General features: G+C 47.2%; 2 protein-coding genes across 3 annotated transcripts in view; one reads left to right on the forward strand and one right to left on the reverse strand.

Moving 5' to 3' along the window:
* The window catches only part of trim37 (tripartite motif containing 37), a 29343-nt gene extending 22464 nt beyond the window's left edge, over nt 1-6879 (forward strand). For both annotated transcript variants that reach the window (XM_041952371.1, XM_041952370.1), the window contains exons 21-25: nt 739-888; nt 2139-2337; nt 2443-2534; nt 3254-3364; nt 4871-6879. In XM_041952371.1, the coding sequence (XP_041808305.1) occupies nt 739-888; nt 2139-2337; nt 2443-2534; nt 3254-3364; nt 4871-4917 (599 nt within the window). In that variant the 3' untranslated portion in view covers nt 4918-6879. The remainder of the gene's footprint in view (nt 1-738; nt 889-2138; nt 2338-2442; nt 2535-3253; nt 3365-4870) is intronic.
* Nucleotides 6880-15113: 8234 nt separating this feature from the next.
* Nucleotides 15114-20281, reverse strand: part of ppm1e (protein phosphatase, Mg2+/Mn2+ dependent, 1E) — a 31527-nt gene continuing 26359 nt past the window's right edge. The window contains exons 4-8 of the mRNA XM_041952858.1: nt 18581-18780; nt 17918-18106; nt 17238-17381; nt 16162-16255; nt 15114-16048 (exon numbers count right to left, since the gene is read on the reverse strand). Of these exons, the coding sequence (XP_041808792.1) occupies nt 15114-16048; nt 16162-16255; nt 17238-17381; nt 17918-18106; nt 18581-18780 (1562 nt within the window). The remainder of the gene's footprint in view (nt 16049-16161; nt 16256-17237; nt 17382-17917; nt 18107-18580; nt 18781-20281) is intronic.

A 20281-nucleotide genomic window follows, 5' to 3' on the forward strand; every position in this document is an offset into this window, starting at 1 on the left:
TGCTGTACTGAAGTACAGATTCAGAGTCCTTGTGCTTTTCTGGGTATTTCTGCTTAATGCAACTTAAAGGATAACTTTTGTTTTTTACAACCTGGACCTTATTTGTAGCATTAAATACGACCATTTACTCACCCAGACAACTTTGGTGGCATTTGGAGTCGTTTTGAAGAAATTAGCCCCAGAGGAGCGGCACGTATATCCGTATAATGCGAGTACTCGGGGCATCCATGCGCAGCCTCTATAAACGCATAATCTGCAGAAACTCGTTCATATTCCAATATTTAGTTCTGATATACTGGTGCTATTCCCCTCTGAGCCGGCGGTCGGCTAGTTTAGCTGTAGTTTGGCACAGCTATGGTTCGTTATTGCGTATTCGTAGCCGACCGCCGCAGAGTCAGCCGTGTTGTGGCTGGCTGCTCGCAGCGCGCAGCGTTCGGTAATGACATCATCCACGTCAGAGGTAGTTGTCTAAAGACGCCGGATGTTGATAACATGCCACCACGGGCTCAGAGGGGAATAGCAGGCTGCTTTCACTTTATCTACTCTGTACTCAGTTCATCTCAGTGAGCCTGAGATACTCAGTCAGGAACCTGAGTGACCGTATTTAGACCGACTGTGTCCAGACTAGACTACAGGTGACGAGTTTTCATCCCACAGCAGCAGGTGTAACATGTGATCAGGTCCATAGATCTGAGATAATCACGCGTTTGTCTCTGCGTTTCTTCTGTCCCCGTGCAGCCAGAAAGTCTCTGTCTCCCGTCCTGGACAGCAGCAGCTCTCTGGTCATGAAGAGGAGGAGTCCAGAGGAGATGGAGAAGGACCTGAGAGGAGGAGACGTGGCCACAGAGCTCAGCCTGCATCTCAAAGAGGGGCTGGGCGGCGCAGAGGGTCAGCACTGTTCTAACTTCTGTTCCTGTTCAAACCTGCAGCTGGAAACACAGACGTCACCTGATACATTTTATACGAGCTTGTTAGCAGCAGCATTAGCATTAGCTGCTCTCTAACTGTCTGTCTGCTGTTTGAAGCTCAGCAGGCAGCGAACTGTCGGCTTTTACAGCTTTTTTTTGTTTGAGCACCCGATAACATCCTCAGAGTTTGAAAGCGTGAACAGCGAGCGTGGTGGAGCTCTGAGTCTACTTAACTCAGGTATCTCCTCGATGTGTCCTGAAGTGGAGCTGAAAATACACCGTTACTCTCTGCTGGTCCGGCATGACTGAAACGATGGTTTCTGATGAACTGTGGGATTTCTCAGCTCTCCGTGTTCCTCACTAACATTTCTTTCAGTGCGTCAGTATTTCAGCACACAGACACTGACTGTCCCGGGGAGCAGACAGTGAATCCTGAGTCCGTCACAGCTTGTGCTGCCGGTTTGTCACGTTGTTAGAAAACTCTCCTCGTGTCTCCTTCAGTTGTTTCAAACGGCCTCGTAGCGTGACGCTAGCTGCAGCGCTGCGTCTCTGTCGAAGACTAATAGTGACTGGACCGCGTTACGATCCTTAATGATGGATGTTGTGACGTGATATCTCGATATGCTCTGACTTCATTCATCACAGTTAACTCCATGGACTCGGGGTCATTCTGCTGTCATACAGTTGATGGCTGCACTGGGCAGTGAGCTGGTAAAACCATTTGAATCTGATTCTCCATTAAATGTTGTCACATTATATCCTTGTCTTGATCAGAAATCATCAAATATTATAGTTAGATTTCTGTTGCCCGACCGAACGATGTCACAGTCCGTCTGAATATTCAGAGACATTCATGGTCTGCTTCTCCAGCGCCACCATCTGGCCTGAATGATCAGTTCAACGTGGTCTGTCTCAGTCTGAGAGGCAGTGAAACTCGTGGACCGCGTTCATACTCCACAGAGGATGAACCCTCTGTTTTGGACACATGAATCATCATGTGTGTCATGACCCCCACCATGTCTCTCCGTCCTGTGCCGACCTCAGGACAGACTTTGTGTTTTTAGCTCTATGGAAACGAGTTTGACCAGTTTGTTCGCTTCAGATCGACTTTGTGGTTTCACAGGTCCGGTTTTATTGTCTGTCCTAGTTTTTCTTGCCTGAACTGAAACCTGAAGACATTTAGATGTTTGGTTTTTCCGTTGACTGACTTTGCTCCCGTCTCTTCTTCAGGAGTGCTGAAGGCCGACGGCACCCAGGGCCCCCTCGTGGCTCTCGGCGGCTCCTCGTCAGAGCAGGCCTCCACCTCCAAGCAGCAGTACTCGGTGGAGCAGCAGCTGTACGGAGCCTCGGGGTCCAGGGACGACATCTTCTCGTTGGGAGGACCGAGCTACGTGACTGCCGGCAAGAGCGGTGGCGGCAGGAGCCTGGGGTGGGTCACAGAGGCGTCACGTTGCTGGGTTACTCAGAGACCTCTTCCTGTCTCTGTCTTTCCGCCATGTCTCTCACACCCACTCTTCCACTTCCTCTACCGCAGGGCAGCCATGCTGGACTGTGAATCTGAGAGCTCAGGAAACTCCCATCAGGCCTTGCTGGAGGGACCCTCTGCACAGCCACAGTCAGCTGAAGGTCGGTTCTCTCTCTAACTGCCACCCGCAGGAGTTAATGTGCGTTTGTTAATGTTTGTTTAGCGTTAGCTTAGCATTAAGACTGGAAACGAGGAAACCGCTAACCTGGCTCTGTCCACGGACATAAAATCAACCTACCGCCACCGTTAAAACGCTTTAATTAACATGTTTATGTCTCGTTTGTTTATTACTGACAAACACTAAAGTGTGAAAATGTTGATTTACCGTTTTACGGAGCTCTGGACTATTTCTGGGCCGGGACCAGTAACTCCCAGGACTCTGTGCTGGTTGGTCAGAGTCAAGAAATAGTCAGGTTCCAGTCTTTGTGCTAAGCTAAGCTATCCGGCTGCTGGCAGCTGTGTATCTAATGGACAGACATGAGAGTGATGATGATCTTCTCATCTAGGCCAGACTGGAGCTGAAATGTTACCTACAGCCCCCCCCCCATCAGGCACTCAGACTCAGCTCCATTCAGATTGTTTTATTCCAATATTATTATTATTATTCCAGTATACATTTGATATATTTTAATGCAGTAAAATGATGAAAGTTAAAACTTGACATCCGTCACGTTTTATTTGTGCACTGAGGAGGACGGAGCGTGGCGCAGTGATGAACTGACTAACAGAAGTGATGGCGGTTGCAGATCTGTTGTATTTCTGTTTGTAACGGTTGTTCAGTCAAAGGTCGTCCCGCTCTGATGGTCTCATCCGTCTGCAGATCAGTCACCGTCTGTCCTGGTGGCAGCAACAAGCAGTGACAGCGACACTGAGGACGAAGCCCTGCAGAGCAACACGTCTCACTATGACAACCAGACCCCGCCCTGCACAGGTAGCACGCACGCAGACACACGCACACGCACATGCACACGCACATGCACACGCACACGCAGACACACACACACACGCACAGAGTGGAGGTCAAACTGCTGTACAGGGTCGTCTATCAAACACGTGGACTGCGAGATGCATCCGCTGACGTCGATTTAGATCTCCGGTGTCAAAATTAAAGCCCCAAATCTCTCGTTTTCTCACGCTACTGCTAAAAACATCTTCCAGGTTGCCCCTCTTCCTCAGGCCACTTTCCCTTCCTCTTCCTCCTCTTTTGAGGTTGTTTGATGCGTAGCTGCACCGGCGCCACGGCCAAAGCTTGCTCATCGTTTCGCTGCTTTTTTAAACCACGCTGGCAGGCAGTGGATGAGAGTTGATCACATTTCTCTGTTTGTATCAGGAGAATGAAAAGCGCTGCCTGTCTCAGTCGTCTTCAGATGAACGTTTTATTAAATTACTGGCCAGGAAGCAGACGGTGGCTGCTCGGTCCCGCTCAGTCATTCCTTCCCCTCCTCCGAGCTGAGACTCTCACAGCTCTTCTAATATTCACAACCACGTTTCTCTGAGGTCAATTCATTCTGAGGTGTTTTTCAGTGTGTTCACACACACATGCAGTCATTTTCTACCACAGCGTCTTCTTTTGTTTGACGTAGCGCTTCGTTTCTGACATCACGTCATCGTATCGTGACAGTAGGACTCAGTGTGACACGTGTTCCTGTTTGTGTGTCAGCAGAGACGCTGCAGCGATGCACTTTATAAACTCCACCAATAAACCAGACGACTGTAGAGTAACTCTGAGCTGAGGAAGCTTCCTCTCACTCCTCCACATCATCACACATTGAACACTGTGACATTAATACTCTGACAAACCTCTAAACCGAACGATACATCCTGTAGTACAGACTGCCCACAGGTGAGTCTGCACAGCGGTAACAGCAGTAACAGCAGTCAGCTGATGAGCGTCTCCAGGAGTCTGTCTCCTGACGTCTCTGATGTTCTGGAATAAAAACAAAAATCCTCTTTACACCACAAACTACACATCAGGAAGAGAGGAAACCACCAGGTTTACAAAACGCTCCGAGTGTGTCTTTGAATGCACCACCTGGGGCCTGTTGGTAGCTCACCTGGTAGATGTCCATGTCCCGAGTCCTCAGCAGAGACCCGGGTCTGACTCCACCCCGGGGTCTTCTGTTCATTTCATGAAGCTGTACTATTAAAATAAAAGCTGAAAAAACCTCAAAATTAATCTTTAAAAAGTCTTCCTGTAAAATCAAGCAGCACATTTTATTTCTGTAAACCGTCCATTGATCTCCAAAAAGTGTGAACGTGCTCCTGAAACGTTCGGTGCTCCAGGTGGAGAACACACTGACTGCAGCTGAAAACACAGCATCAGGGTTTGGTAGCAAAGGACATAAAGAGCTGAAATGATTTAACAGACAGACATCTGGGAGCAGCTGAATGTCGAGAATGAAGCCACATGAGTCATTTCTCCTCTTCCTCCTTCCAGGAGAGCAGCTCCTGTCTGATGACATGAGTCTACCTGCCGACAGGTGATTCCCTCTGAGCCTCTCAGAGCCACAAACCCACCGCTTTACCCTCAGAGGCCACACGGCGACGCAATAACGGCCGGAGACGACACACGTTAGTTACACAGATCTGTAGAGTAGGAGCTGCTTCTTCTGCATGAAGACGGGGAGATGACGGAAACATTTCTCCTGGCGTCCTGAAGGCTTTTCATTCCATGAACTCATCACATCAGTGTCACTGCCCCTTTAAGAACCAACATTTGAGCGTTTGTCCTCTTTCAGTCAGTCGTGAGCTCAGCTTGGTGTTTTTACTCTGTCACATGTCATTTTTATGTTGGGATTCACATAAAAGGTCAGTTCAGTCAATAAGTCACGTGACCACCGCGGCCGTGCGCAAAGGCTGAATCTCTGAGATTGTTCCAGTTTGTGCATGTTGTCACCTGAACCATTTGACCTGGACTGCAGGTCATGAACCTTCAGTCCACACCTGTTTCCTTCAGTGTATAAAATCTGCAGCGTGTTTGCAACAGTCTGAGGATCAAACTGTACAAATCTGTAGCCTGTCAGTCAGAACTCTGGGTTTTTAGAGCGGCTGCTGTCCATGTTTGATTCAGCCTGTCTGTCTGTACACCTGCTCGACTGGCTGCACCTCAGTGCTGCTGCTGTGTTCACTCCTCCGCTCAGCTTCAGTGACACTGCTGCTTGCTGCTCTGTTAGCTTCTCTGCTAACTTATGTAAATGTCCTCTGTCTTAATAACAGCAGCAGCAGCACAGCGTCTGTCTTTATGTGACATTTGAAAAGGCTAAACGATCACTGAATCACGTGGACTCCAAAGCTGCTGCTGCTGCTGCTCTGATGTCTGTGGGCTGAAACTCCAGAACAACGTGTTTCTGTTCGGGACGCCGCCGGCTGCAGCGAGCGCAGCACGCTGCATGGCCTCCACCCACAGAGAGCTGCCTCACTGCAGTTTATTCACGACACAACTCCACCTTCATCCTTTGTCAGTCATTGAAAGGAGTGCTTCAACCTACAGCTGGTACCTTAGCTTAGCATAAAGACAGTTAACAGTCTAATCTGCTGCTCTGCTCAGATCCCACTGTGTCGGCTGGCAGGTGCAGGTGCAGGTGCAGGTGGAGGTGGAGGTGGAGGTGGGAGTCTCTCCATCAGACTGAATCAAACAGGGCTCCCCCTCCCTCTGACGTCACAGCAGCTTTTCCCCTTCAGCCATCAAACAAGCTATCTGACAGCAGAGCACAGGTGTGACTGACAGCAGGAGCCGACAGGAACCTGCAGCAGCTAAATGCATCGCAGCATCGTCAGTTTTCCATTTAGCTTTAATTTTACTGCAGAAGAGGCAGAAAGTTATACAACATATAAAACAACTTTGTGCAGACTTCTTGCTGCTGGAGGTGAGAGAGGAAATGTTTCCAGTGATTTGTGTGAACAGACCAGTCAGGTTGAAGCTGTGGCGCGCTGAAGGGTCTTTTTAGTTAATATAACTTGACGGCAAAGGTTTAAAAATCGATGTAATTATGTAACATGTGCTTTGTGCTGCACCGTCGGCTCGCCGCTTCACCGGCTTCTCTTCATGGATAGATGATCATTCACAAACAAACCTTCCTGCACGCTGACGCTGAAGGGGACTCTTCCTCTTTGTTGAGCCACACCTTCATCTTTGGATGAGGAGACATTCCTGAAGTCCTCTGCGGTCTTCAGTTGGCTTTGTAAAGATGTTGTTGTGGAGTTTGCTGTACGTGTGCCTGACGCTGCATGGATTCACGCAGGAAGTCACCTCACGTTGCTTCACATATTCCTGCACCTGGTGGAGGTGTCGGAGACAGGAAACAGACTCTCACCTTTTATTAACCTGCTCGTGCTCATTGTGTCAAACGCTGCTTTTCTTTTGAATGTTCCCAGAATGCACTGTGCATTATTTGCTGTGTACGTTACCTTGTTATGTAATAAATGAAATGTTTTAAGACCCCTGAAGTGGCCTCGTTCTCGTGTCTCGTGTCCTTTGTGTCTTTCATGGATCGTCACAGCGAGTTCATGTCTGAACGTTAGAATGTAGAATGAAGATCTGGACCTTTAAAGGATCATTCCGGTTTCTTCCAGGTCTCCTCTGCCTTTACAGCAGTGATCATAACGTTGGTTATAAAATATGAGTTAGCCGACCGCTGAGCCGAACTCTTCAACACTTCACACATTCTTCATCCTCCAGAACCAGGCACCTACATTACCCACAATGCAACTCTGGCACCCATATTTTCAAATTCAGGTGTGACATCATTTAAAGTGGAATACTGGAGGTTTGTTATCTCCCAGCGGAGATAAATAATGCAGAGTTAACACAATAAGAACTTGTAATCAAGTACTTCAATACAGTGTGAGGTACTTTAAGTATTTTATACTTATGACTATACTATATATTTTTTTGAAGCTGCCCAGCAGAATATAAAGACATCAGAATCAGCTCCACTTTCACCAGCTGTAACATTAAAGTCATGAACACTTTAATCATCAATAACTAGAACACAATAATTTCTATTATCCTGAAACTTCCCGATTAGTGCTTTTAAATTTTATATATTTTGATGCTAATGTTTTACTCAAGTACAATTTTGAATGCACGACTCTAGTGACTGAGTATTTCTGTAGTATTTTTACTTGAAGTGAAAGATGAAAGTACTTCTTCCAGCCTGGAGATACTGAGAGCACCACGTTTCACCTGGAGTATCTAACTCTGTCAACACTTTCACCTTTAACCAGTTGTTTAGTAGCATATTAGCTCTTTATTAATAATTATAAAGTAATTTTATGATTGCTGCTGATGGACAGAATCTTATACATTAATTATAATCTTAATAACCTTCACAATAGTACAATAATAAGTTCTTCATTATGACTAATAACGAGTCAGTTAGTGGTGACTGTGAAGTGTTGATATAAACTTCTTCAGAACGTTTTGAAGCATCAGATGTGTTCATCAGATCCGTCCTGCAGTGATTCAGTGTTCCACTTTTTTAAAGCTGACTGACTCTCGGCCTCAGCTCGTCGTGGCCGTGGTGTCAGTCATCAGACTGTCAGTCTGGACCCTCGTGTTCTTTACGTCTCTCTGGGTTTCATCAGGTTTGCTCAAACTGCTGTTCTGCAGAGAATAAAGGCAGATTATGAGTGGGGTGAACTGATGAGTCTTTTTATAGAAAGAATGTGGAGGACAGCTCACTTTTGTAAAGCTGTTTATGTAACAGCTGACAGCACTTTTCCACATGAAAGCCCTGTTACAGCATCACACTGTGGCTTCTGTCGGACCGTCGGTGCAGGTTTCGCATCGTTCGCTGCCGACCGTCGACCTTTCTGCTGCAGGATTCATGGTCGGTAAACTGGCCCGTGCTTCAGACGTCTCGTTTTTATGACTGTAAGGAAATCAGGGACGCCCTGAATGTCGCTGCCTGTCGGCGTCTTAGTGAGTAACCGTAGCCAGAAAGTCGGCGTCAGCCTGAGCCGAAATGTCTGGAGGAACAGCTAACGGCCACTGTGAGAGGGACGCCTGAAGTCCACGCTGCTTTCTGTCAATACCGCTTTTTGTCTTAATGTGAAAGTCACCAGAAGCTGCCAGATAAGTGCAGTGGAGTTAAAAGGACTTTTCCCTCTGAAGTGTAATGGAAATACTGTACTTAGCTACTTTCCCCCACCAGCGTAGCAGGCAGCTGATTAAAACATTAATGTGAGTTCGTAGCACATTTCGTACCAGCTGAACAGGCCTGAAGGCGCGGCTGGTGTCATTCTGCAGCGCCCTCCTAGCGAGCTAATGCTAACTGTCAGGAATATATATTTCCAGATATGGTCAGAGTGACACAGTTACACAATCAACATGTGAAATAAACAATCCTGTAGAGGTGGTGAAATATCAATAACCTTCAACACTTCCTGCCACGCCCACTGTGGAGACAGGAAGTGGATGCAGCTTGTAATGGCTCATCTTGACCTGAGGGACAAACCGAACTGACAACCATCAAAAGTCTTGAAAGAAAAACCAGCAGCCAGGGACTTGGTCTAATCTTTATATACATGATCATCAGTCACCAGTTACAGTACACATATTTATATACTACAGGAACACAGATAATACAGGTACTCGACACGTTTTTCAACCTAACCTGCATGTTGAAGAAGAGCCAATCATGGGGTTTGTCTTCAAGCCTGGAGGACAAGAAGGACCGGCTGCTGGCCTGGACCAATCACAGCCCTCACTCATCTCACCCCCCCTCATCTACATTAGCCACTGGCTAACATCTGAACAGACTGTCTGGTCCAAGAAGTCCAGGCAGTCCCTTCAAATGAGCATGAAGTGCTGACATGTCCTGCCTCACATTCATTTTTCCATACATGTGCAGCTTGTTTAGCTTTAGCATCTGAACGCAGAGCTAGCTCGACACGGACTTCTTACAGGAGGTGGACTGCGTGAAGCTAACCTGACCACGGGCAGCAGATTATGACTCTTCATACTATTCTCTGTGGGAAGAATGAATGGGAACTTCAGGAGCTCAGCGTTTGACCTTTCTAATATGGCTGACAGAACTACTTTTTAGTTGCATCCTGCAGCAGAAGACAAACCCTCAGAGAGCCTTTTAATGCAACGTCTTTATTGCTTACAGAGAGAAAGAAAAAGCTTCGTTGTGTACATGGACACAGTGCAGATTCATGGAGGGCCCTATAGTTAGACAGTGACGATGGAGCAGAGCTGAACTTCTGCTTGCTTTCGTCATCGGGGGAGGAACTCAGGTAGAGGTTTTACCACAAGGACTGATGGTCAATGTTTTTATTGCTCGTACAGTGACAACCCGTGGTGATTTGCACTGTGATGAGTAACACTGTATAGAAGTGATTCATCGGGTTTCGGTGGAAGCGACTCCTGGCTCCTTGTCACTGTTGTGGTTGCAGAGCTTCACATCCACACTGCTGTGAATCTGCATCAGCGACTTCAACAAATCAACAGTGAATCACAGAGGAAACTACTGCACAGCTGCTCGGAGGCGCTAGCACGAGTACAACCTGCTGCAGAGAGAAGATCCTGCTGTAATGACGAAGCATCTTCAGATAAAGTCTTGTTGTAACGAGACAAATTTTGTACAGACGGGTTCGTCACATGTCTGTTGGTCGGACACTTTGGTCCCGACTGAAATATCTCAACAGCTATTGGATGATTAGCATTAAATTTAGTACAGAAATTCATGATCCTCCTTTGTTAACGAGGACGATCGCCAGGTTAAACTTTTTATTTGGCCTTTGACCAAATACCTCCAGAAGCAATGACATCCCCATCAGCCTTGTCTGTACCTCATGTTTAGCCCTAATCAGCAAATGCTAGCATGCTAACACACTAAAGTAAGATGGTGACCATCAACACTATCAGTGAGCAGCTGCTTAAGCTTTTTTTGGAATAAACCTTTTCGCCCTGCTTTATTAAAGGTGTTTTTATTCTTTATTCTCGTTATCAAAGGAACAACAGCTTCCTCATCAATCAAATGAATCATTCTCCTTTCTAACGATACGTAAAGACTCCTGATTCAAGAAGACTTTGTCATTATAACAGCATCCTGAGGAAATCCTCAGCTCTGCTTCTGTGTGATCCAGTCAAAGATCTATCCGGTAATCTAAAGGATCTGCAGCAGCGGCGCTAAAGAAGCCCAAACTCAAACGCCACACCAGCTCAGCTCGCTCCTCTTCCTCATCTCTAATCAACGCCACGCTAATCATCTAACACCTGCAGTCGGAATGAACATCTACAAACTACGGATATAATCTGATTGGCAAATGTTTTTTTAAGGCTGGTACTGATACAGCATTTGAAATCGAAGTGTTTTCAGCCGATGATGAAGATCTTTGTGTGTTTTCCCCGGAGAAGAAAGCAGGGTGAAACAGCAGCTAGGCCACGAGAGGACACTCCACCTCTCCAGCGAAAGCTTCAACACCTTCATGTTCTGTAGCAGCTCCTGAAGGCAGAGGCAGGCTTTAGACTGGCAGCTCCACTTCAGTCTGGTGGTGTGGGGGGGGGGGGTCTGGGACAGTCCAACGTCTGACTGTTTCAACAGCCGGGCCTCGTGAAGCATGACTTAAAACCACTTTACAAGACAGAATTACTATATTTACACTCCTCCTGCACTTAATCAACTCAAAATTAGTACTCATAATATACACACACTTCTGTGCCTACGTGAATATTTGAAATGACTGATTTCACTTGTTTTCTGGTGCTTCTGCCATCTGGAGACGATGACTGCAGTGATGCTTCCACATCGGGATCCGCTGGATTCAGTTTGAGTCTCGACAGTACATTCCTCATAGATTGATGCCCCCGGAAAGAAGAGTCTCCCACAGAAACCCACCTCACGTCGACCCACTTCAGGGAGTCTCTGAGGACGTTCTGGGACACGAGGTACATTCTGCTCCACTGACAGTCTGATGCTCTTCATCAGTCAGTCCACGGGATCGTACAGGAGAGCAAAACGAAACGATGGAGCGCTCACTGAAAGGTGAGTCTCCATCTGCCAGCAAGACGGAAACAGGGGAGGCGATGGCCCGTATGTCAGGGACGACAGAACCAGTACCTGTGTGACGAATCACCTGTTTGATGACCGGAAAGTGGAGGCACGCTTTACAGAACCTGGTCATCACCAAGATCCTGACACCTGGAAACTCACCGCACTAACCGAACAACGTGGAACGACCACGTTGGTGAACGTTAGGGAATAATTAACGTGACGTTCAGTAAACCCCACCTGTGAACTGCAGCTGTCCAATCATAGCTGAGCAACCGTAACTAGGCACGGCAGGTCTGTCAAACTTCTGATTTCTCCTCGTGTCAGAACGGTGGCTTGTTTAGTGTATTTTAACTTTTCCAAACCCAAACACAGTGAATGGATTAGATGGTGTTTGTCTGCTAACATTAGCATGTCCGGCTAACTGGTTTACTGCCTACAGCAGTTACACCAGCGTGGTGTTACTTCCATCCAGAATCTCATTGGCTAACTGACATAATTTTTGGGGGCTACAGGTCGTGTTTGTGTCTGAGCTATTAGCACTGGATGCTACCAGCTACATCTTAGTGTAATGTTACTGGTTTAAACTCCAGTCCTGCCCAGTCTTACCTGAGACAGCGTTACATTCGCCAAACACCTGTTAGTCCTCATCGTCGAAGCCTTTTCTCTTGTAATGTTAAACATACTGTTTGAAAAAGCAGACAACAAAGTGTAAATCCCATCAAACTAAGCTTAGCATCCAGACAGGCTCACACCTGATAGCACGTCTTCACACTGTGTAGCCACAGTAGCTCTACTCAGTGCTAACGCCATGCTGCTCCGTTACTTCCATGTCTGCAACTGCCATCAGTTGGTGAGGATGCTAACTCTCTGCCTGGGACTTGTAGCGTTAGCCTAAACCTTTTAGTATGTCATGTATGTACAGTATGAAGCACATTTAACCAACGCAGTTTTCAACTGACCTGTGGCTCTAATGCTAATCAGCTAGCCAAAATATGCTAGCAACAGTTGTTATTTAAACCGAAGACAGCGGTTTCTGGCCTAAAATGAGAAGCTGCTGAGTGAGACCCATGTGTAAATGTGTAAGGACAGAAAGCTGACAGCCATAGCAACAGTAACCAGGGGGCGGGGCTTAGGGGACAGTCAGTCGCCACCTCAGTAAATGAAATCTAAAGCAGTCGGAGGCATGTGAACAGGAAGAGAGACTTTTTTAGTGCTTTGGAAGCGAGAGTGAAGTTTTGGGGAATGTGGGTCGGGGTGTATCGATGACTTCATCGTGTCATAGCAGTTAGCTTCAGGTCTGTGGTTACATACAGTGATCAAACTGTGTGTATTCAAAAGAAATGTACACATTTAAAGCTAATCACTCTCATAAAGTTATATTTCACCATATAAATCAGGAGGAGCATTATTATTTGATGATTACACAGTTGATTGTTAATTAAGGTTATGAATTAGCATTAAACAGGAAGTCCAGAGTACGGACTACCGACCATATTTGGTGTTTGATATATGAAAGCAATGAATGCGGATGGAAATCTGGTTGTTAGGCCACTTATTACAACGAGTGTAGTCGATGAAAGGCGGCAGTAAGACCGAGGTTTGAACACTCCTAACGACTTGCTAACACAACTGAAGTGCAGCTCTGTCAGCAGAGTTAGACAGCAGAGAGGGGGCCCTCCATTCAAGAATCTAGATCAGATCAGAGAAGGATCCAATTATAACGGCGCTGTGGGAGCCAGCCTCAGCGGATGACACTGGCAGCAGGAGCTCCTGTTTCTTACAGCTGGTGACGACCGCCGTGTTTGCTGCGTTGTCGCAGACGGCCGATTAAAGCCGCTGAAGGACATTTTGGGAAATGTGCTAATTCACGTTCTTTATGAAAAGGTTGATTTCTCTCTTGTGTGCACGCTAAATATGAGCGAGCAGCCGGTTATCCTAGCTTAGCATAAAGCATGGAAAGAGCTCTGTCCTGTAGAGCTCCACACTGCACATCGTTTGTTGACTGCACACAGAAGTGGAAGAACCATAAACTGGTGGCTGATTTTTGTTCTTTTTCCACGACTGTCGCTGATTTAAAAATGAGAACCTGTAAAAGGCTCTGAAATATGCAAACTCTTGATGGCAGAGCGAATAAACGGACTTCCCAAAATGTTGAAGTGCTCCTTTAAAGTGGCACAGAGTCGTAATATGAGCCAGACTTGTCTTTAATAGTGATATTAACACGTGAATAATTAGAGCGTATGTGTGTGAGGGGACTAACTCTAGTAACACATATGGAAGGCACGTGTTCTGCAGCTTTCAACTATCCTGCTCCGACATCAGACGTTTGCACTTATGAAGCCTGCCGGAAAATACTTCTGTTCACTGGGTTTGGTGTCAAGACAGTAAACTCTGAATAATAACATTATGGCCCAACAACAATATAACAAAAAGATATTTTTAAATGCCCCCCCAAAAAGGAAACATTGTCCCATCTGGAACTGGACTCCATGAAGCATTTATTCAGATAAGTGACTGCTAATCTTTTATAATCCGATGTTAAGTGCTTTTATCTGTAGACAAATTGTGGCTGGATAATGGCTGGGTCACTGACTCTGTGAGGGGAAGAACAGCGCGTCCCTTCAGTCCCAGAAACCAGGAGCCTCCTCTCTGAACTTTATTCATCTACCGCCGCAGGATTGCTGAGGGGGACAAAGAGGCGAGCTGGGCCATTAGAGCTTAATGCAACACTCGGTCGCTCGACGTTCTCGACAGTGAGACGGCAGACGACGCGTCACCTGAACCTGCATTTACACCCAGATGACATTTAAGAGGAGGAAAGATGAAGCTGAGTGATCACAGATGATGCACTAAAGGATTTTCTATACTTTTTGTTTATGGCTGTTTTTCAAGGTTTAGTCTGGACCCTTCAGTTCCACAGAAGGAAACTTAAGGCGACTGTGCAGCTACTAATGACGAGCGTCCTTTAAAGATCCTCAGTCCTTCTTAACTGGAGCGTGACCTGATTCATCCAAATAATATTTTCACCTAATTTTATCTTAACAAACATATCTGGGTCATGGTTTGTATATCGTCTGATACGCAACAAGAAACGACAGTCTGACCTCACTAATGCTGATACGGCTGAAAAGGAGCAAATCCCTGCAGTCAGTTAACGTTCAGCCATCACATACTGGTGGAATCTTCAGGTGTCCACATAGTTTTGGCCACATATTTTTATACTCCTTCTGCAAGCTAAATAAGTGACGAGTGTGGAGCGACCAGACATCTAAATGAAACTTCGGTCATGTGACAGCTCAGAGTCCAGGAGACTCCTGGAACCTTCTCCCTGATCCTGGTTCACACAGCCTTTAAGACTCGTCTCATACACCTGCATGTTCAGCTCTGGCTTCATGTTAACTGATCAATGTTCACAATGGAGGGGGTACAGTTTTGCGATTTACCTACAGCATTAAAGAGCAGGGCTCGTGTTTCGTGGGCCAGTTACATGTGGAAACATTAGGATAGAGAGCACCACTCGTCCAACAGAGATTCAATAATCACGTAATGACTGCAGGAGCCACGACTACCTACTATCAAAGAAAGATGCGTGAAGGCAGAGGTGAGTGGGTGGGCGGGTGGGTGGGTTGAGGGCAGGACTGAAGAAATGAAGGAGATGGTTTGGTTTGGGTCACCTCATCAGATGGTGTTATCGTGGGGCAGATGAGGCACTGCCACTCCAGGCCTCCGGTCGGAGTAGCGCTCCATGTACGGCAGCAAGCGGCCGGATGGCAGGAGGCCCAGCAGCTCCTGGGATGTGCCTGGCCACCTCCGGCTGCACCGGCGACGACCAGAACCGAGCCTGCGGCTTCGCCTCGCTGCCTGGCCTAACAGCACGGCCGTCTGGGGCCACAGTGGGTCCGTAAAGCTAGAGATGCTGGGCTCCTGAAAAGGAATACAGGACCTGCGCCTCCGTGGGCGTTCTCCGTGGTAGATGTGGGAGGTCGTGAAGAGCTCGGGGTTAAAGCAGGGCTGCCACGAGCCCGGGTTCAGGGAGATGCGGCCCTCCAGCGACGGCCCCAGCAGGCTGAGGCTAGTTCTGTCCGTGAACGAGTCCGTTCGGTCTTCGTAGCTGAGGTCAGCAGGGGCCGAGCACTGCTGCAGGGGCCAGCCTCCACGACCCTTCCCCCCGATGTCCGCAGTGCTGCCTCCTTCATCACCATCGCGCTCTACCCTGACCGCCTCGTCTTCCTCCTCCTCCTCCTCCTCTTCCTGTTCCTCCTCCTCCACCTCTGCGACTTCCTCCTCCTCCACCTCTCCCGCCACCACACCCTCCTCCTCGTCCTCCGTGTTGGTGGGTGGCGGGGAGCGCGGGTCCCGCAAGAAGACCACGATGACAGTGATGTTATCGCTAGAGCCCGCGTCTCGGGCCGAGGCCACCAGCTTGTGGGCTACCATGGTGGTGTCTCCGCTGTTCTCCTGGAGGTGGTCGCTGACCACCCGCACCGCCTCATCTGGACCCACTGTGTCCCAGAAGCCATCGCAGGCCAGAATCAAGTAGTCTTCTGAACCATCCAATGGAAAGATACTATGGTCTGCATCGCCACAGATGTAGGGCTTGTGCTCCGAGTCACCTGTCAACACAGGTAACAGGTTGCTCTGTTAGAGAACAGGCTGATTCTCTTGTTTCAGCAGTAAATCTGTACGAGGACACGCTGCATGCACTGACTGACTGAGCTGACGTTACCTATTGCTCTGGAGACAGACAGACTGCCATTCACCCTCCATGTGCCAAACCAGATCACGCAGCCTCCCAGAGCCTCGATCCTCTGCTTCTCATCCTGCAGACATCAAGCACAGTTGGCTTTAGTGGTCGTCACAACGGTGACCGCTGTCACATGATGCATGAAGCAATATCGTCCCTGCAGCAAAGCACTCAGTGCGTTACCCGCCGCTGTCGTGCACTTAGAGTGACCACTCTTAGGACGATACATGAATACAGGTGGTGTTTTTAGGCAGAGAGGACTGCAAGTGTTTGACTAAAAAACCTAAAAACACTCAAATGAACAGGACAAAACAAAGGACGCTACGTGTCTGTTCCGTCGGCAGGAGGAACGCGTAGTGGAAAATAACAACAGAAATCTGATGATGAATGAACAGTAAACAGATTTTCAAAGGGAGTCTGGTGATTGTTCCTTGGACTTCAGTATCTTTACTCTTTAAAGATAACTGTGTTATATGAATCTACAGCCAGCAGCTAGTTAGCTTAGCTTTACATGAAGACTGGAAACAGGAGGAAATAGCTCGCCCGGCTCCATCAGACAGCAAACGACAAAATCCACCTACCAGCATCTCTAAAGATCACTAATATCTCATTCATTTCATCTGCACAAAAGACAAAGTGTAAATAAAGACAATTTGCCATCATGAGTCAGACTATGTCTTGGCTGGGACCGGTAACTTCCTGGTTGATCCACTGGTTGCCTGGCAACTGCTCAGAGCCACATTCAGTAACCATCCATAAAACAGCAAACTGTATTTTTTTTAAGCAAAGGTTTTTGTACAGATGAAACAAACGAAAACAAAAACTTTAATTAATGAGCTTTACAGCTGCTCGGATGGAGCCACGCTAGCTGTTAGCTTAGCTCTTCATGCTATATAAATACAGCTGCAGTTTAATTTATATAAAATACAATTTAAGTCACTACCAATTAACCAGTACCCAAAATACTGTCAACAAACGAACCCCCCAGCTGAAGCTCTTCATCTCACTTCAGTGCGTGTGCGGTGGAAGTGATGGATTCGTGTGTGCAGGTGTGTTACCTCTCTGTCCGGTTTATGAGGTTTCATCAGCTCCACAACCTGCCCTCTCCTGACCAGGATGACCTGGGAGTCTCCCAGCCAGGCCACATACAACGTGCCCCCCCGCAGGAACGTCACCACACCCGTGGTGCCGCAGCGCAGGTGCTGTCAAACAGACACATTCAGCTCTGAGCGATACACGTCATACAGGAAACACACAGTACTGCATCAGGGTCATCCGATAACACGTCTGTTTCACGATAAACTATAAAATACCAGCAAACGTGTGAATATAAGTAAAAAAACTGTGACGTGGACGAGCTGCTGAAGACGTGCTGATGTGATTTTATGTTCACACTCACGAAAACAGAGAATTACTGCAGTAGAATGAGCAGTGTTTGTAGTAGGAGTAGCAGCAGTAGTAGTAGTAGTGGTAGCTGTAATAGGGTGGCAGCTCTAGTATCATTAGTTGTGTCAGTATTACTGTGTGGTACTGTAGTAGTATCAGTGGTGGTGGTAGCGGTAATAGTAGCAACAGTTGTAGACTTAGTAGCAGTAAATGTAGCAGTTGCAGCTGTAAAAGTACTAGTGGTAACAGTAATAGTAGAAGTAGCTGTGCTAGAAGTAGTAATAGTAGCAGCAATAACTGTAGTTGTAGTAGTGGTAGTATTAGTTGCAGTATGAAGAGATTTTCCGTTTACCTCTCGCGAGGCCTTCTTCACGAAGCCTTCGTCAGTGACCTTGAAGGCTCTGCAGAGCGCCTCGCTGGGGTCCTGGCTGAACGACTCCTGGTGAACTAAGTTGACGTGCAGGTGGTTGGCGGCATAAATGGCAGCGTCGACGCCGCCGTGACCGTCGAACACGGCGAAGTAAGCCTGCTCCTCCTGATCCTGAGAGACAATAGAAGTCACATGACCCCATCGACACCACAGGAAATAAACATCATCATTCAAAGGTTCGATCTGCAGAGACACTCAGGAACAGCCTGCACACAGATCGCTGCATCGAAACCAGCGACTTTAATGCACCAAACACACAGCGCCACCTGCAGGCAGGTGTGCTGATGTCAGGACAGTTGGCAGGATGTACAGATTGGCTGCATGTCAGTGCTGTGAGAATAATTATCAGAAGTAATTAGAATAACGCTTCGTTGAGCTACAAAGTTCTTTTACTGACTAAATTTAGGATTTCACTTAAATCTTTATTCAAATCTCAATAATATTTAAATTTCAGTGGATTTTAAATTCAGTTGTTAATCAGACTGGTTGTGACACGTCTCATGAACGTGAGAAAGCATCAGGACTCCAGCGACGCCGCCGCACGGCGCAGCTCCGACCTGACGGAGGGAGCCTCGCCTCCGGTACCTGAACGTTGAAGAGCGTGTTGAAGTCGGGGATGATGACGTGCTTGTCCTCCATCTTGCGCCTCATGTTCTTGATGGCGTGGATGGAGGTTTCGTAGTACGGCTGTGGACGGCGCCGGAACGGCAGCTCCTTCAGCCACAGGCAGCACATCTCGAAGAGTCGATTAAACACCAGCCGGGCGAGCTTCACCGACTCCATCTCTGACACACACACACACACACACACACGCGCGGTCAGAGGCCTACAACAGATTCCAACAGTGACTCGACAAACTTCCACAAACACACTCGTGTTCTTCATTGATCGATTAATCGTTGATCACAGAACATAAACACAAACTGAGCTGACGTATTCAAACGTTTTGTGTGACCAACAGTTTAAAGTGATTATCAAAACAGCTGCTCGTTTCTGCCAGCTGACTTATTGATTAATCATCGAATCATCGCATCAGTCATTTTTTTTATGATCACGTGTTTCATTCATTTTGTTTTGTCACACTTTGTCTTCGATAAACTTAAATAAATACTAATTTGAATCCTTTAGCTGTTTCCCGAAAGTGAACGTGGGTTTTTGAGCCCTCTGTTTCAATGAGGAGGTTCATTCCTTACATAACGATTATTATTCTTATTATTCTTATTATTTCATAATTAAACCCGTTGTAATAAGCAGCCCTGCAGTGTTGTCAGTCATGTTTGAAGCCAGGAGAGAATTCTGTTTCCCCAAATGTTTCTTTGTGTTCAATGTTGAAAACAACCAATTCTGATTAAATTTCATGTTGGTGGCATTAAAACATATTAAACTGCTTCACTAATTCTGCACTAAACATAAAGATCTACTACCTGATGACAGATGTTGAATCTGCATGTTCACTGTGAAGAGCACTTTCCTGCCTTATCTTTGACTGATGCTCAGTTTGAACGTCTCTGCAGGAGGATTTTATAGATTTTACTGATCAGACATGCAGGAGGAGGGGAAGTTTCTAAGCCCTCAGTTCTGCCTGAGAGGCGAAACCTGTGACAAAAAGGTCCATGAGCCACTCGCTGCTGCTGGGAAAGCTTCGTTTCTGAGAGTTTTATCAGCTCCTGCCTTCCCTCGTCTGGGTTTTAGCAGCTTCGTTCGTTGTTTTGAGAGATTTTCGGGGGTAAATTAAGCTCAAAGTCTGTGTCAAAAGATGAATTTGGAGAAGCCCCCCTCCCCAGAGGAAACTGGCCCTCCAGGGGTCTGTTGTAATTTTGCAGAGAGGCAGGTTTCACTGAGGCTTGCCCCCTTCAGAGACACCCACTGTGTGTGTGCATGAACTTGACCCACTAATGTTAGCTGCAGGTGAAACAGTCCAGCATGTCTTTGCCTTCGTCCTCTCTCACTCCGAGACGGGGCGAGAGACACTCAGAGACAGAGCGAGAGAGCAGCCCGCGCCGTGTCCCATTTCCTGCCTTCAGCCTCTAAACTACAAGCACATGGAACGACGACCCAGAACCAAACTTCAGTCTGCGGACTGACCATCCAGCCCGAGCCCCTCCCGCTCCAGACGAGGATTACCCATAACACCTTGCAAACAGCAGAAGCAAACCAGTGCAGCGCAGCAGAGTGCAGCGAAGCGACATCAAACAGGATGTGATCTTCTGTTACACAACACAAGGAGCTCTTTGAGAGAGCGTTCAGAGTCTCTGGCTGTCATCGCCATGATTAAAGCAAGATAAC

This window comes from Chelmon rostratus, chromosome 14, assembly GCF_017976325.1.
Source record: "Chelmon rostratus isolate fCheRos1 chromosome 14, fCheRos1.pri, whole genome shotgun sequence".
Taxonomy (NCBI): Eukaryota; Metazoa; Chordata; class Actinopteri; order Chaetodontiformes; family Chaetodontidae; genus Chelmon; species Chelmon rostratus.